Source organism: Stegostoma tigrinum, chromosome 43, assembly GCF_030684315.1.
Source record: "Stegostoma tigrinum isolate sSteTig4 chromosome 43, sSteTig4.hap1, whole genome shotgun sequence".
NCBI classification, from domain to species: domain Eukaryota; kingdom Metazoa; phylum Chordata; class Chondrichthyes; order Orectolobiformes; family Stegostomatidae; genus Stegostoma; species Stegostoma tigrinum.
The window spans coordinates 7,291,265-7,309,042 of NC_081396.1; the positions used below are offsets into that span (position 1 = coordinate 7,291,265).

The window sequence follows — 17,778 nt, forward strand, 5'->3', positions numbered from 1 at the left end:
AGAGGAACTGATGGAGGCTGGTGGAATTAAAACATTTAAAAGACATCTGGACGGGTATATGAATCGCAACGGTTTAGAGGGATATACGCCAAATGCTGCCAAATGGGCCTAGGTTTGATTGAGATGCCTGGTTGGCGCAGACCCGTTGGACCAAAGGGTCTGTTTTCTGTGCTGTGTGACTCTATGATGTGTTAGTCCTGAAATAATTGGAAGTGATAGTCCATCTTGGAGACAGTGGTTCAGCACAAGGTGAGACTGGACGTGGGTTAATGTCTGAGCAGAAGGATCAAAGCACAGTCTCCATGTAAACATTCCCTGGCCAGTCCCAGGGGCCAAGGCACCAGCCAGTGCGCCCTGTAAAACTAACCTTGGGGATATCTTTCTCAGACTGTTTACTGATTTAATCCGATCACTGCCGAGCCGTCATTCGAATGGACCAATTACGAAACTACTCGGGGTCAATTACTAGGGGTCATGAGTTCAAAGTGAGAGGAGGAAAGTTTAAGGGAGATATGCGTGGAAAGTTCTTTACACAGAGGGTGGTGGGTGCCTGGAACGCGTTGCCAGCGGAAGTGGTAGACGCAGACACGTTAGGGTCTCTTAAGATATATCTGGACAGGTACATGGATGCGCAGGGAGCAAGTGGGCACAGACCCTTAGAAAATAGATGACAGGTTAGACAGAGGATCTCGGTCGGCGCAGGCTTGGAGGGCCGAAGGGCCTGTTCCTGTGCTGTAATTTTCTTTGTTCTTTGTTTGTTCTTTGAAACTATCCCTGCCAAAATCACATCAAGCTCTCAAACATCTGGCCTCCCACAGCGCAACCCCTGCCAGGAAGTCAGGAGTTCCCCATGCCAAACACCCAGCTGCTGGCTTGGATTCAAGATCCTCTTGTTTTCTCTACCCTCTGGGAGCGGCTTATCTCTCTGTTCCCTCAGAGCAAGTCGTTTGTTCTCAGCTCTGCTGCATTTCTGCTGAATGATTGGCCCCTTTTACACCTTTCAGATCAATAAAACGTCCAGTTCATTGAATCTCCCGTCTTTTCACCTGTAACTATCCTTATCGAGCCAAAACAGGAATAAAAACAGGATAAAAGTGTCATTAACGTCAATTTGAAAAAAATGTAGTGTACTTTTTTCTAATTAATAAGAAAACCCCACAATAAGGGCTCCCCAGGATTCCAACAGCCCACACATTAAAGGTGAGCTGTTCTCTCTGACTCTCACTCTGCTAATTTCCAGTTCTGTTCTGGCCCTGCATGGGGTCTCATTGAGTCAATCCTTTCTCATCCAGAATCAGTGGCTTGAATTCTGAGTTACTTGTACACAGGTATGTGAGCTTTTAGGGGTGGCTCAGTGGTTAGCACTGCAGCCTCACAGCACTAGGGACCTGGGTTCAAATGCAGCCTCGGGCAACTGTCTGTGTGGAGTTTGCACATTCTCCTCTGTGTCTGCATGGGTTTCCTCCCACAGTCCAAAGATATGCAGGTTAGGTGGATTGGCCATGCCAAATTGCCCGTAGTGTTCAGTGGTGTGTAGATTAGGTGGGTTATGCAGCGATGGGTCTGGGTGGGATGTTCTGAGGGTTGGTGCGGAATCGTTAGGTTGAAGGGCCTGTTTCCACACGGTAGGGATTCTGTGAATAGCTAATTTTTTTTAAAAAAATTAAGCATGGATGCAAAAGATTCTATACACCTGTCCAACCTGTGGACCATTCTTACAGAGTACCATCTCCCCTGAGTCCTTCTTTCAAACTATTCATTTGTGGGACATGGGCATTGCTGGCTAGACCAGTATTTATTGTCTGTCCCTTTTTACCTCAGAGAAGGTTGGGATGAGCTGCCTTCTTGAACTGCTGTAGAGTAGACCCACAATGCCCTCAGGGAGGGAATTCCAGGATTTTGACCCAGCGACAGTGAAGGAACGGCGATATATTTCCAAGACACGATGGTGAGTGGCTTGGAGGGGAACTTGCAGAGGGTGGTGTTCCCATATATCTGCTGCCCTTGTCCCAATAAGTGGAAGTGGTCACATGTTTGAACATAGAAAATTGCAGCGTGTACAGGCCCTTCGGCCCTCAATATTGCACTGACCTGTGAAACCAATCTGAAGCCCATCTAACCTACACTATTCCATTATCATCCATATGTTTATTCAATGACCATTTAAATGCCCTTAAAGTCGGCGAGTCGACGACTGTTGCAGGCAGGGCATTCCACACCCTTACTACTCTCTGAGTAAAGAACCTACCTCTGACATCTGCCCTATATCTTTCACCCCTCAATTTAAAGCTATGTCCCCTCATGCTAGCCATCACCATCTGAGGAAAAAGGCTCTCACCATCCACCCTATCTAATCCTCTGATCATCTTATACGTCTCTGTTAGGTCACCTCTTAACCTTCTTCTCTCTAACGAAAACAGCCTCAAGTGCCTCAGCCTTTCCTCATAAGACCTTCCCTCCATATCAGGCAACATCCTGGTAAATCTCCTCTGCACCCTTTCCAATGCTTCCACACCCTTCCTATAATGCAGCGACCAGAACTGTACGCAATACTCCAAGTGTGGCCACACTAGAGTTTTGTACAGCTGCAACATGACCTCATGGCTCCGAAACTCAATCCCTCTACCAATAAAACCTAACACACCGTATGCCTTCGTAACAACCCTATCAACCAGGGTGGCAACTTTCAGGGATCTATGCACATGGACACCGAGATCTCTCTGCTCATCCACATTACCAATAATCTTACCATTAGCCCAATACTCTGTATTCCTGTTACTCCTTCCAAAGTGAATCACCACACACTTTTCTGCATTAAACTCCATTTGCCGCCCCTGAGCCCAGCTCTGGAGCTTATCTATGTCCCTCTGTAACCTGAACATCCTTCTGCACTATCCACAACTCCACTGACTTTAGTGTCATCCACAAATTTACTAACCCATCCTTCTACGCCCTCATCCAGGTCATTTATAAAAATGACAAACAGCAGTGGCCCCAAAACAGATCCTTGCAGTACACCACTAGTAACTGAACTCCAGGATGAACATTTCCCATCAACCACCACCCTCTGTCTTCTTGCAGCAAGCCAATTTCTGATCAAAACCGCTAAATCACCCTCAAACCCATGCCTGTAAATTTTCTGCAATGGGCTACTGTGGGGAACCTTATCTTATCGAACGCTTTACTGAAATCCACATACATCATATCAACCGGTTTACCCTCATCCACCTCTTTGGTCACCTTCTCAAAGAACTCAATAAGGTTTGTGAGGCATGACCTACCCTTCACAAAACCGTGTTGACTGTCCCTAATCAAATTATTCCTTTCTAGATGATTATAAATCCTGTATCTTATAATCCTTTTCAACACTTTACACATGACTGAACTAAGGCGCACTGGTCTATAATTACCAGGGTTGTCTCTACTCCCCTTCTTGCACAAGGGGACAACATTTGCTATCCTCCAGTCATCTGGCACTATTCCTATAGACAATAACAACATAAAGATCAAAGCCAAAGGCTCTGCAATCTCTTCTCTAGCTTCCCAGAGAATTCTAGGATAAATCCCATCCGGCCCAGGGGACTGACATATTTTCACAATTTCCAGAATTGCTAACACCTCCTCCTTGTGAGCCTCAATCCCATCCAGTCTAACAGCCTTTACCTCAGTATTCTCCTCGACAACATTGTCTTTTTCCTGTGTGAATACTGATGAAAAATATTCATTCAGCGCCTCTCCTATCTCTTTGGACTCCACGCACAACTTCCCACTACTGTCCTTGACTGGCCCTAATCTTACTCTAGTTATTCTTTTATTCCTGACATACCTATAGAAAGCTTTCAGGTTTTCCTTGATCCTACCTGCCAAAGACTTCTCATGTCACCTCCTGGCTCTTCTTAGCTCTGCCTTTAGGTCCTCCTAGTTAACTTGTAACTCTCAATCACCCTAATTGAGCCTTCATGCCTCATCTTTACATAAGCCTCACTCTTCCTCTTGACAAGAGATTCAACTTCTTCAGTAAAGAAGTGGACAGCACGGTGGCTCAGTGGTTAGCACTGCAGCCTCACAGCGCCAGGGACCCAGGTTCGATCCCACCCTCGGGCAACTGTCTGTGCAGAGTTTGCATGTTCTCCCCATGTCTGCGTGGGTTTCCTCCGGGTGCTCCAGTTTCCTCCCACAGTCCAAAGATGTCCAGGCTAGATGGGTCGGCCATGCTAAATTGCCCGTACTGTTCAGGGGCCTGTGAGTTATAGGGGGATGGGTCTGGGTAGGATGCTGCAAAGGGCGGTGTGGACTTGTTGGGCCGAAGGGCCTGTTTCCACACTGTAGGGAATCTAATCTAAACCATGGTTCCCTCTCTCGGCCACTTCTTCCCTGCCTGACAGGTACATACTTTATCAAGGACACGCAGTAACTGTTCCTTGAACAAGCTCCACATTTCAATTGTGCCCAGCCCCTGCAGTTTTCTTCCCCATCCTATGCATCCTAAATCTTGCCTAATCTCATCGTAATTGCCTTTCCCCCAGCTATAATTCTTGCCCAGTGGTATACACCTATCCCTTTCCATCACTAAAGTAAACATAACAGAATTGTGATCGCTATCACCAAAGTGCTCACCTACTTCCAAATCTAACACTGGCCGGGCTCATTACCCAGTACCAAATCTAATGTGGCTTCGCCCCTTGTTGGCCTATCTACATGCTGTGTCAGGAAGCCCTCCTGCACAATTGGACAAAAACTGACCCACCTAAAGTACTTGAACTATAGCGTCTCCAGTCAATATTTGGAAAGTTAAAGCCCCCCCTGACAACTATCCTGGTACTTTCGCTCCTATCCAGAATCATCTTTGCTATCCTTTCCTCTACACATCTGGAACTATTCGGAGGCCTATAGAAAACTCCCAACAGGGTGACCTCTCCTTTCCTGTTTCTAACCTCAGCCCATACTACCTCAGTAGACGAGTCCTCACCAAACGTTGTTTCTGCCACTGTAATACTGTCTTTGGCTAACAATGCCACACCTCCACCCCTTTTACCATCTTCTCTGTTCTTACTGAAACATCTAAATCCCAGAACCTGCAACAACCATTCCTGTCCCTGCTCTATCCATGTCTCCGAAATGGCCACAACATCGAAGTCCCAGGTACTAACCCATGCTGCAAGTTCACCCACCTTATTCCGGATGTTCCTGGCATTTAAGTAGACACACTTCAAACCACCTTCGTGCCTGCCGGTACATTCCTGTGACCTTGAAACCTTATTCATAACCTCACTACTCTCAACCTCCTGTACACTGTTGCTACAATTCACATTCCCATTCCACTGCTCAATTAATTTAAACCCTCCCAAAGAGCATTAGCAAATATTCCCCCCCCCCCCCCCGCCCCCAGGATATTAGTACCCCTCTGGTTCAGGTGTAGACCATCCCATTTGTAGAGGTCCCACCTACCCTAGAATGAGCCCCAATTATCCAGGTATCTGAATCCCTCCCTCCTGCACCATCCCTGTAGCTCCCTTTTCCTCACCTCGCTAGCACGTGGCACGGGTAACAAACCAGAGATAACATCTCTGTTTGTTCTAGCTCTAGGCTTCCACCCCACCTCCTTGAATTTCTGCCTGACATCCCTATCCCTTTTCCTACCTATGTCGTGGGTGCCAATGTGAACCATGACTTGGGAAAGCACCCCGTCTCCCTTAAGGGTCCCAAAAAAACGATCTGAGACATTTGGAAGGTGCTGCCTAAGGAGTCTTGGTGAGCTTCTGTAGTGCATCTTGTAGATGGTACACACTGCTGCTGGTGAGCGTCGGTGGGGGAGGGAGCGGATGTTTGTGGATGCAATGCCAATCAAACAGGCTGCTTTGTCCTGGATGGTGTCAAACTTCTTGAGTGTTGTTGGAACTGCACCCATCCAGGCAAGTGGGGAGTGTTCCATCACACTCCTGACTTGTGCCTTGTCAATGGTGGAGCAGGGTTTTGGGGAGTCAGGAGGTTCCCAGTTTCTGACCTGCTCTTGTATATATATTTATGTCATGAGTTCAGTCGAAGTTTCTGGTCAATGATAGCTCCCAGATTTTTGATAGTGGGGGATTCGGTGATGGTAACACCATTGAATGCCAAGGAGGCAGTGGTTAGATTGTCTCTTATTGGTGATGGTTATAGCCTGGCATTTATGTGGCACGAATGTTACTTTTTGCCACTTGTCAGCCCAATATAATTTTTTATATCCCAATATATTTTCTATCCCCAATATATATTTATGTCCCTTTCAACGATCTCCCTACCTTTCTGACCATTTCCCATGGGCTGAATTCTCTCCTGATCTTTGGAAATCAGTTCCTCCTGGGAATACGCGTCATTGTCTTGACGATTTCACAGGCCACATTAATCATTTCACGCCCGGCTCTTTCTGTAGGGGAGCTGCGTGGGTCCAGCACCTACTCTCCTGCGCAGAATCATCGTGAAATTGGGTTTGTTTTGGCCTCCCAAATAAAAAGTCACTCAGCAGTGTTGCAATACCATGAAACATATCAACTTTCAGGTGGACTTGTTAAACATTCAAAGGGATGTTTGCCTTGATACTATTGCTTTGTCTGTTTCTGTGCTGTGTGACTCTCTGACATTTTTAGTTTGCACCCCGACCCCCCGTACAGTCCTGATCTTTCAGGTAGTGAAGAGGCGGTCAGGTCAAGTGGGCTTCACTTCAATGCAAAGTTCATGGACAAAGGATGCAGATACCTCCAATGCAAGGGTTAACATTTATTTGTCCCGGCCACAATGTCACGAGAATGTAGGTGGACACCAGATTGCTATGCTCAACCTGACTACTCCTGAGGGCGGTTATTCCAGTTCATGCACCGAACAAAATGATACATTCGGAACATCTTCGAAACAGAAATCAAACAAGTGAGTTTTGCTCCAGATAGGAACATATTTTCTTCGCTTGTCCTCTGTTTCAGATGCCGAGCGGGTATTGGGAACAGGGGACACTGAGGACCAATTTGGTGAAACTGTACAAGAATTCAAGAGGTTGACACCAAACAGGTAGTTAAAAAGCTGCTCCCATTCACTAATCATACAAGGATGAGGGTTCATAGATTTAAGGTTCCAGACAAGAGAATGTGGGGGAATGAAAGGCAGGATATTCTTACACAGTGAATCGTAATGATCTGGAACTCACTCCCTATGAGGGTGTGGAAGGCCAGGCGATGATTGATTACAAGAGGAAATTGGATGTGTCATTGAGATATTTAACCTTGCAAGGCCATGAGATAGAATGGGGTGAGGGGACTGACTGATTTATTCTACAGACAGCCAGCATGGCCTCACGGCCGAATGGCCACCTTCTCTGGCCCAGAGATTCTCTGAATTCCAGTTGATCCAGTCTCTCCACCTAACTGCCATATCCGCTGAGGTTTTCCAGCAATTTCAGTTTGTATTTCTGATTTACAGGTCAGGTCAGATATAGGAGCAAATTATGCCATCCAGCCCATCGAGTCTGATCCACCATTTAATCATTGCTGATGTGTTTCTCAATATAATTCTCCTGCCTTCCCCACCAATCAAGAACCTGTTGTATATACACTCAATGTCTCAATTGGCCTCCACAGCCCTCTACAGTAACAAGTTCCATCAATTAACCAAATTCTGGCTGAAGGAATTCCTCCTCATCTCAGTTCTAACAGGTTGTCCCTTCACTCTGAGACTGTTACCTTGGGTCTTGTTCTCTCCTGCTGTCAGAAACATCTTCTTCTGTGTCTATTCTACAGAGGGCTCTCTGTATTCTGTAAATTTCAATCAGGTCACTCTTCATCCTTCTAAACTCCATTACATACAGACCCAGAGTCCTTATATAACAATCCCTTCATCTCCTGTATCATTCTCATAACCCTTCTCTGGACTCTGTCTAACTCCAGCACACATTTCTGCAGATGCAGAGTCCCAAAATTGCTCACAGTATTCAAAATGCAGCCTGACCAGAGCTTTATACAGCATCAAGACTGCTCTAGCACTCTAGCAACTCTTGAAATGAATGCTAATGTTACATTGCCTTCTTAACTGCTAACTGAACCTGCATGTTAATGTTAAGAAAATCCTGAACTAGGACTGCCAAGTTTGAAAGCATTTCCCCTTTTAGAAACTTTTTAGAAAATAGTCTGCACCTCTATTTTTCTACCAAAGTGCATTACCTCACACTTTCCCATGTTGTATTCCATCTGCCCCTTTTTATGCCTAGCATGTCCAAGTCCTTTGGCAGCCTCCCAGCTTCCTCAACATTACCTTCCATCCACGTACCTGTGCATCATCTGCAAACTTAGCACAATGCCCTCGTTTCCTTCATCCAGTTTGTTAATGCAAACCTCAGCAAAATTCCCTGCTGTTGTCCTCAACCCCTCTATTTCTGAAGCCAAGATCCCATAAACTTTGCTAATTCCTCGCTCTCCATGTCCTGCCACCTTCACTCGTGTCTGTACCTGAAGCCCTCTATCCTACTCACTCTTTAGATCTGTGCCACCAAGTGTGTTTTGCTCCCCCTGTCCCTTCTGCCAAACCATATAGAATCATTCAGCACAGAAACAGACCCTTCAGTCCACCGAGTCCATGCCGACCATAATCCCAAACTAAATGAGTCCCTCCTGCCTGCTTCTGGCCCATATCCCTCCAAACCTTTCCTATTCATACACCTAACCAAACGTCTTTAACTGTAACCACATCCATCACTTCCTCTGCCAGTTCATTCCACCCTCTATGTAAAACAATCGCCCTCATGCCTTCTTTAAATGTCTCTCCTCTCGCTTCAAAAATGTGCCCCCTAGTCTTGAAAGCCCCCATCCTAGGGGAAAGACATCTATCATTAACCTATCTATACCTCTCATGATTTTGTAAACCTCTCTATGGTCACTTCTCAACCTCCTATGCTCCAATAAAGAAAGCTTTTCCAACTCAAACCCTCCATACCCTGAAAATCTCTTCTGAACCCTCCCTACCTTAATAATATCCTTCCTTTAGCAGTGCAAGCAGAACTGAATATAGTACTCCAGAAGAGACTTCACCAATGTCCTGTACAACCTCGACAATGACTTCCCAATATCACAGTTCTCTGCACGAATTACAGCTGCTGGGCCACAGAATGTTATGGGGGATTTATGTGTCAAAAACGAAACACACAGAGGAGGCCCATCAGTGCTTTCTTTATAATAAAATGTGAGGCTGGATGAACACAGCAGGCCCAGCAAAATGCTGTCTTTATTGTTGCTTTCGCAGTTGAGCTTGCGCTCCTAAATCTAATTGCACTCAAGGCTCATAGACCCCACGAGGAGTCATTTGGTCATCACCGGCCTGATGCCTGCTGCATGTCTAGTTTCATAATTTGTATATTTGTGGGAAATTGTTTACTTCGGGATTGCAAATCTTTTATATGTAGGTGGACAGAAATATTCATTTGAGAAATTGGCAAACACAGCTCTGATCTAAACACAAACCACTCAAGCCTGGGTTAATTTATCTGTGGAATTCCTTGCCCAGTGAAGCAGTTGAGGCTATCTGGCTGAATGTACTGAGCTGCTTGATGGGTCAGAGGCCTACTTCTGCTTCTATTTTTTAGGTTCTTAAAATTCCAGCTAAAAAGGAACCTTTGTTGTTTCAGAGGCATTAGTAAGTAGATTCTAATAACGCACAACCCCATTATGGATTTCTTTTTTCCACCAGCACAAGGCAGTTTGCAACTGAGTCAGTCAGCAGGAAGTGTGGGTTTAGGGCCAGTGAACAAGCTGTGAGCACGGATACTGTCAGGAACCAGGGTGTTCCTCGTAAACCAGTAAGCAAGAATGTGGATGAGGCCCTAGGCTTGAACTGAGAAGTAAATACGCTTTGAGGTCCGAGAAGGAAAATTGGAGGTTCATTTCGCAAAAAAAAAATTGATGAAAGTATCCCAAAAGGAGTCTTGCAACCCAAGGAATAGTTGGAATACTTAGAAGAATTCAAGTGAATTTTAGGGGGCTCTCTGTTTTATCTGTGCATTTATTGGGAGAGGTCTTAGTTTAATTTGTGTTGCTTGTGACCCAGAGAGGGTAGTCCAAATAAACAGTGACAGCCTTTATTATAAGCAGAATAAAATACTAATTTATCATCACTAACCACACCAAAGATGCGTGAGGCTCAATCTCAGTTCAAATCTTGCACGGAACAGAGGATTGTATTGCATGTCGTTTGAATTTAGTGAATTTACAAGAAGCTCCAGTGTGTAAAAGAATGCAACAAGGAGACAAGCTTAAAAGTCTTGCAAACAGAATCAGAGCAAGGAAGTGAGCATGTCGTCAAGGGTCAGGTATTGGGCCTTTTTACCTCTGCGAATAGGTGGAGCTGAGGAAAGTTCCCCAGACGACCGTGACATAATTAAGCTCCAGCAGGAGTGAATAATTCCAATATTCCCATCTCTTGGACAAAAACTCTTGAGGGAAGTAAGGAGTAAATTGGAAGGGATAACATACACAATTATTGCGGCCTACTGTAAAATTAATGGTGTTTCTTTTATGTTTTCTCAAACTGTTATGACTGAGGCACAGCCTCAGATTGAATGGAACAGTGAGGAGAAGGAATTTCTTCAGCCAGAGGGCTGTGGAGGTCGAGTCATTGAGTGTATTTAAGGCAGAGATTTTGGGAGCTAGATGCCCCTCATTTGGACACAGATGAAAGTTTGGATCTTCTGTTCTGGATCAGGAAAGATGATCTGAACATTGATGAGGGGTCTTTTCTGATGAAGGGTCTAGGCCTGAAACGTCAGCTTTTGTGCTCCTAAGATGCTGCTTGGCCTGCTGTGTTCTTGATGGGTAATAGGATCAAAGGTTATGGAGAAGAGGCAGGAGAACAGGGTTTGAGAAACACATTGGCCATGATCGAATGGCAGAGCAGACCTGATGGCCTGATTCTGCTCCTATATCTTATGGAGACAGGAAAAGTATATTGTCTCTTTGTCAGTCCCCTATCAGCAGGCACAGCATAAAGTTGATTCACCTGGTTCACAATAAAGCCAATCATATGCTTTCAATATATTAAACGTTGATGCATCTTTTTATTCAATCAGGTATCTTTAATAAACAGAATAGTATTGCTTTGGCACAACCAAAAAATGCAGAATTGGAAAAAAATGTTTGCTCTTTTAAGTAATCCCGCATGCACACAACACACACAGAATTAACAAAAAAATGTATTTCTCTGCAGAGATTCAGTTTGGGGAAAAACATTCTCAGCCAATGAAACAAATGATAAAGTGTCCAATGTCCAGATCATGGGATAACAAAGTGTGGAGCTGGATGAACACAACAGGCCAAGCAGCATCTCAGGAGCACAAAAGCTGACATTTTGGGCCTCGACCCCTCATCAGAAAAGACCCCTCATCAATGTTCAGATCATCTTTCCTGATCCAGAACAGAAGATCCAAACTTTCATCAGCTTCCAAAATCCAAGAGTTCTGGTTTTAACGTCATCAGGAAGTGCCAATGCCGAGGCCATACCTTGTTTCCCCCTTGGTAGGGACGGAATCGGTGCCCACGTTCCCCCTCCACCTTGGATGTGTGGGCTCAGACCTCGATAATTTCCAAGTACGTTCGATCATTTCTCACAAAAGCCATTTCATACCGAAGTAAGGCTCTGTCAGAAGTAAGGTTGTTCTCCTTTCTTTGCAACCTTCGACATTAGATGAACACGTTCCCGTTCCCCACTTGGCATGTTGACAGCCAAACTGGAGCCAGTCTTGACGTGGTCTGAGTTTATTCACGGGGCCCAACACGACAGGCATGTGCCTCCTGACTCCACTCCCTGTCAGCAAGCATGTACTGCACTGACCCTCCCAGCAGCAGCACCCTCCACTTGCATACACTTAAGCTCAGTGGACACAGTTGGCAGCCGCGCAGTCAGGGCATTAAAAGCCTCTACTTAGTGTGACTGCCTTTGTGTCTCAGCAGGGTGGAGGACTGAGTGAATCCCTTCCCGCAGACAGGGCAGGTGAACAGCCTCTCCCCGGTGTGAACCGTCTGGTGTCTCAGTAGGTTGCATGACTGATTGAAGCCCTTCCCGCACACGGAGCAGGTGAAAGAACGCTCCCCGGTGTGGACCCGGCGGTGCTTCTGCAGCGTGGACGAGTCGGTGAATCCCTTCCCGCACTCGGAGCAGGAGTACGGCCTCTCCCCCGTGTGGACCCGCCGGTGCGACAGCAGGTGTGAAGACTGACTGAACTCCTTGCCGCACACGGAGCACGGGAACGGCCTCTCACGGGTGTGAACCCGTCGGTGTGACAGCAGGTTGGACGACTGAGAGAATCCCTTCCCGCACACCGAGCAGGCGAACGGCCTCTCCCCGGTGTGGACCCGCTGGTGGGTCAGCAGGGCGGACGAATGGGTGAAGCCCTTCCCGCAGGTGGAGCAGGCGAACGGCCTCTCCCTGGTGTGAACCCGCTGGTGGGTCAGCAGGGCAGACGAGTGAGGGAACCGCTTCCCGCACACGGAACAGGTGAACGGCCTCTCCCCCGTGTGACTGCGCCGATGAATCTCCAGCACGGACGGGAATCTGAATCCCTTCCCGCAGTCCCCACATTTCCATGGTTTCTCCATGGTGCGGGTGTCCTTGTGTCTGCCCGGGTTTGACAATCAGTGGAAGCCTTGATCACAAACACAGGATGCAGGTACAGTCTCTCTCTCACTGCTCTGAACGGAACAATGTTTTCTCCGTCTGGTTAAAACTCCTTCAACACTCAAGACTCCTTCCACTCAGGACCGTGTGTGTGTGTGTGTGTGTGTGTGTGTGTGAGCAAGTGTGCTTTTCCACATGTAAGGTCTTTTGAATCAGACAAAACAAACATTCCTCTTCCAGCTTCACAGATCCCAGATATTCAGGTCCCCACAAACCAGCTGATGCTTCACAGATTCATACAGCACAGAAAAGGCCCTTCAGTCCATCGGGTCTGCACCCACATAACTTCCACTAGAAGTGCACAAGTCCCAATGTCATGTGCGGCGCTTTGTTTGAGATTTCTGGCTGCAAATCCTCCCTGTTTTGATACCCTGTATAAGGTGATTACAAAAGTCAACAATGTCAGTACAGGGTAGAAATTCAGAACAGTTTGGTAACATCTATATCCTCTTTGATTCCCTAAAAGCTGTATTGCTCTATCCCACATATTCTTCCTTGTTCTCACTCTGCTGTACTTAAATATTCCACCTCCCTCCCCAATCTCCCGAAGGAGCTGATTCATTCAAATTGAAGGGCCCATACTCACTTCTTCCTATCTTAGACAGAAATAAAATTCCATGCAGGCTGTATGCGACCATTAGATGTATACACAACTATTACATAGATAGGTAACCATTAATGAGATTAAAATATACTGCAACATGCTGCACTATGTTACTTGATGAGAAATACAGAGGTCATGTGACAAAGGGTTTTTTTTAATTGGGGTAGAGAGCAATCATTCCTGGAACTCTCTGCCTGTGAGGATGGTGGAAATGAAGTGATTTCCACATGAAACTGGATAAGCATTTGGAGGAAATAAACTCTTGGTGCCACAGGGATATAAAGGGAGAACGGGACTGTCTGGGATGTGCTATAGAGAACCAGCATGTATAGAAGCTGCTAAACAAGAAATGTATGTTGTTCTTACAGTATGATATTGCAAAACTAAAATTAATAGTAAATTTAATTCAGCACAGGGAGGGGCGATGGCCTCGTGGCATTATCACTGGACTGTTAATCCAGAGACTGAGGTAATGTTCTGGGGAACCAGATTTGAATCCTGCATTGGAACAAAAACAGAAGTTGCTGGAAAAGCTCAGCAGGTCTGGCAGCATCTGTGAAGGAAAAAACAGAGTTAATGTTTCGGGTCTGGTGACCCTTCCTCAGAACTGATGGAAGCTGGGGAAAACGTCAGTTTACATGCAGCAAATAGGAAGTTGGGTGGGTGGGGTACGGAGTAAACAACAGGATAGAACCCAAAGAGAGAGAAAGACAGTTGGACAGACGAAGGAGTTGCTCACGGTCAGTCTGGGAGGGTGAGTAGTTGTCAATGGAGACTGTTAGTGACTAACAACAGGGGGTGTGTAATGGCAGGCTGTGTGGTGACGAGGCCTGGTGTGGGGGGTGGGGGCTGGGACATGGGAGAGTTTAGGCCCTAAAATTATTGAACTCAATATTGAGTCTGGAGGGTTGTAGGGTCCCCAAGCGGAAAAAGAGGTGTTGTTTGTCCAGCTTGCATTGGGCTTCACTGGAACACTATGGCAAGCTGGAGACAGAGATGTTGGCCAGGGAGCAGGGTGGGGCATTGAAGTGGCAGCAACGGGTACTTCAGAGTCTTCTTTGCGAGCAGAATGTAGATGTTCTGTGAAGTGGTCACCAAGTCTACGCTTCATTTCCCCAGTGTGGAGGAGACTACATTGTGAGCAGCGGATGCAGGAGACTAGATTCTGGGAAGTGCAGGTGAAGTGTTGTTTCACCTGGAAGGTATGTTTGGGCCCTTGAATCGTGCAATGACAGATGGTGGAATTGGAATTCGATAAATATCTAGAATTAAGAGTCTAATGATGACAATCCATTGGCGATTGTCAGAAAAAAACCATCTGGTTCACTAATGTTCTTTAAGGAAGGAATCTGCCATCCTTATCTGGTCTGACCAAAGAATACCTCCAGATCCCACAGGCAATGTGGTTGACTCTTAACTGCCTTCTGGGCAATTGGGGATGGGCAATAAATGCTGGCCTAGCTAGCGATGCCCTTAACTTGAGAATGAATTTTAAAAACTGACACTGCATTAAGAGTGATAATGGGAACTGCAGATGCTGGAGAATCCAAGATAACAAAATGTGGAGCTGGATGAACACAGCAGGCCAAGCAGCATCTTAGGAGCACAAAAGCTGACGTTTCGGGCCTAGACTCTCTGCTAGACCCTAAGCTCTCTGATGAAGGGTCTAGGCCCGAAATGTCAGCTTTTGTGCTCCTGAGATGCTGCTTGGCCTGCTGTGTTCATCCAGCTCCACACTTTGTTATACTGCATTAAGGGAATTAATATGTACACTGGAACAGCCCCCGACATATCTCTGTTCCGTGTCATTTGCAAATGTGGGCCATTTCGCGATAAACCACTGCTTCGAGCCAGACAAATAAACGTGTCAAACTGAGGGAGTAAAGGAGGTCAATGTCTTGAACACAGAGATACCAGGACCAACCTTTTCCAGAGTCTGCCCCCTCCCTGAAATTCAGTCCCTTTCCCTCCAGTTGCTGCAATACAACACTTAAACCGCAGAACGGGAGAAGAAATGGAAAGGAGTGCTGTGCTCACAGATGTTGGAGGACGTTGCAGCCTGGGGGTGGCGGGGGAGCTCAATCTTCACTCAGAGAGAGAGAGGAGCAGCAGCAATGGGCAGCTTCAGCGTGTCCAACTTCCGCATTCGGATAACAGGGGAGCACTGATTGGCTGGAGGACCAGAAGCCTTCCAGTCCTCCAGAGTTTTCCATTGGTTTACTGAGGCCAGGCCGTTTGTGACGCCACCGCCCGGCCCTGCACACGCGCAGTCCCTCAGCCCTCCCCTGGAACAGTGGATACCCAGCAGGAGACTGTCCCACTCCCGTTTGGAAGGACAGCACTTTGCACAGGATAGACCAGGGACCAGCATCAGTGCACACCCTCAGGGGGCACACACGCTGCTGCATGTTATCCTCCTTCATTCCAGGCACCATCTCCTTCCTTTGTAGTTGGTGTCATTCTGTTTACATCCAGTACCACTGTCTCACCTCCAGCTCCCACAAACTCCTCTCCGCCACTGTCTCCCTGTCTCTGCTTCAGTCAGCGCCAGGTCGGAGACAGACTCAGAGTCTGTGTGTTACCCTCATTGACATTTGTCCAGGGAGCAGTGGACAGAGTCATTGAGTGTATTGAAGGCTGCATTAGAAAAATGTTTGAAGAGGCTTATGGAGTATAGGAAGGTAACTGGAGTCTGACACGAGATCAGCCATAATATTTTTGCATGGCTCAACAGGTTCAGTCGACCAATTGACCAATCTAGCTCCTATTTCAGGTAGAGATGTGTATGGATTTGTTGATAGCTATGCAACTGCAGTATCCAAATGCAGATGGTGTGTATTATGTACTGTAGAGTAAGAGTGTGTGGGATGGAGGTTTACAGCTTTTAGGGAATAAAGGAGGAAAGAACATTGCACAGAGACTGGATTCATCTGTTCTGAATTTCTATCCTGCAATGATAATTATGACGTTTGGAATCGCATTTTCCGGGATATTTGAAGGGAATGTTTTGCTGACAGGATTTTCAAGATCTGAGTCACTTGATTTGTCAGGACTAAAATATCACCAGCGTTTGCGTCTGGTAGGATGATTGTTTGCTGGTGCAGAAGGTTTTAAAACATCATCTGGAAAAGCACCGGTACACACACGCACACAGCCCAAGAGGAACAAAATGCACCATTCCTCACAGGGACAGACCTGTTTGTGGATGAGTTTTCAACTGTTCATCAGTCCTGAGGACAGCGTGAGAATGGGGAAACCGTGGAAATTTGAGGCACGTCAGAAAGGATTCAAAGCCGCATCCGAGCTGGAGGTTCATGGACGCAGTCACGCCAGGGACAGGCCATTCACCTGCTTGGTGTGCGGGAAGGGATTCACCTATTCAACCGCCCTGGTGACACACCAGTGGGTTCACACCCAGGAGAGGCCGTTCACCTGTTCAGACTCTCGGACGGTGTTTACTTATTCCTTCAGCCTGCTGAGGCATCAGTGAGTCCACAATTGATTGCAGGGACGTGTTATTTCTGCTGCGATAACAAGGTGTGGAGCTGGATGAACACAGCAGGCCAAGCAGCATCAGAGGAGCTGGAAAGCTGACGTTTCGGGCCTAGACCCTTGTATGATTCGCTGGCTGAGCTGTTCGATAGTTCGCAGGGTAACGATTAACAACGCACACAACCGGCGCCACAGAGATAACAGGGAAACTATGCGCCACAAAAACCTATTCCTAGATGCAACCAACCTACGGTGGACAACAGACTTGAAAGAGCCATTAACATCAGTCAACAAATAACAAGAACCAAGAAAAGGCAGATCTTACAAAGAAAACTAACCAAACTAACCCACCAAAACAACCAAAGATCAGACCCTTGGGTAAGAAACCACTCAGACAGGACACTAACAGACACAGAGAAAGCTGTTCTAATACACGAACTCAACTACAACCACAGAGATGCTAACAGGACAGAATTCCTAGCCACACTAGAATCCACACTGAAGACCAACGGCATCAGAGGAAACACAACAAGCCATGCGAGCTAAAGAACCAACTCAACAAGCGAACCAACCACAGCATCCACAACCCGAGATACAAATCTACTCAAGAACCTGAGATTTCAGATCCAGAACCAGACTGTGTTCATTCTGACTGAAGAAGCGGCATTATGTTCTTTCTGATCTCCTTTTCCGATCCTCGCTGCGAAAACCCAGTTTCATATTTGGATCACGGAAGAGTGTATTTGGAATTTGGAAAGACTGGCAATGTGAAGAGAAGCTGGGTTGGCTAGGACTGTAATCACCAGAGTTTGAAAAATGAGACGGGATCCCATAGAAACCTGTAAAATTCTAACAGGGCTGCACAGGGCAAATGCAGGAAAGATGTTCCAGGACAGAGTCCATGAGCAGGATGGGTCAGAATCTGGGGATGTGGGGAAAGCCATTGAGGATTGAGATGAAGAGATCACCCAGAGAGTGGCGACCTGAGGAATTCTCTG

At 46.5% G+C, this 17,778-nt stretch overlaps 1 protein-coding gene across 1 annotated transcript in view; it reads right to left on the minus strand.

Annotated features, from left to right (window-relative positions):
- Window positions 1-17,778, minus strand: part of LOC125448886 (zinc finger protein 256-like) — a 68,826-nt gene that overhangs the window by 29,345 nt on the left and 21,703 nt on the right. The window contains exon 3 of the mRNA XM_059641801.1: window positions 11,511-12,542. Within this exon, the coding sequence (XP_059497784.1) occupies window positions 11,928-12,542 (615 nt within the window). The 3' untranslated portion in view covers window positions 11,511-11,927. The remainder of the gene's footprint in view (window positions 1-11,510; window positions 12,543-17,778) is intronic.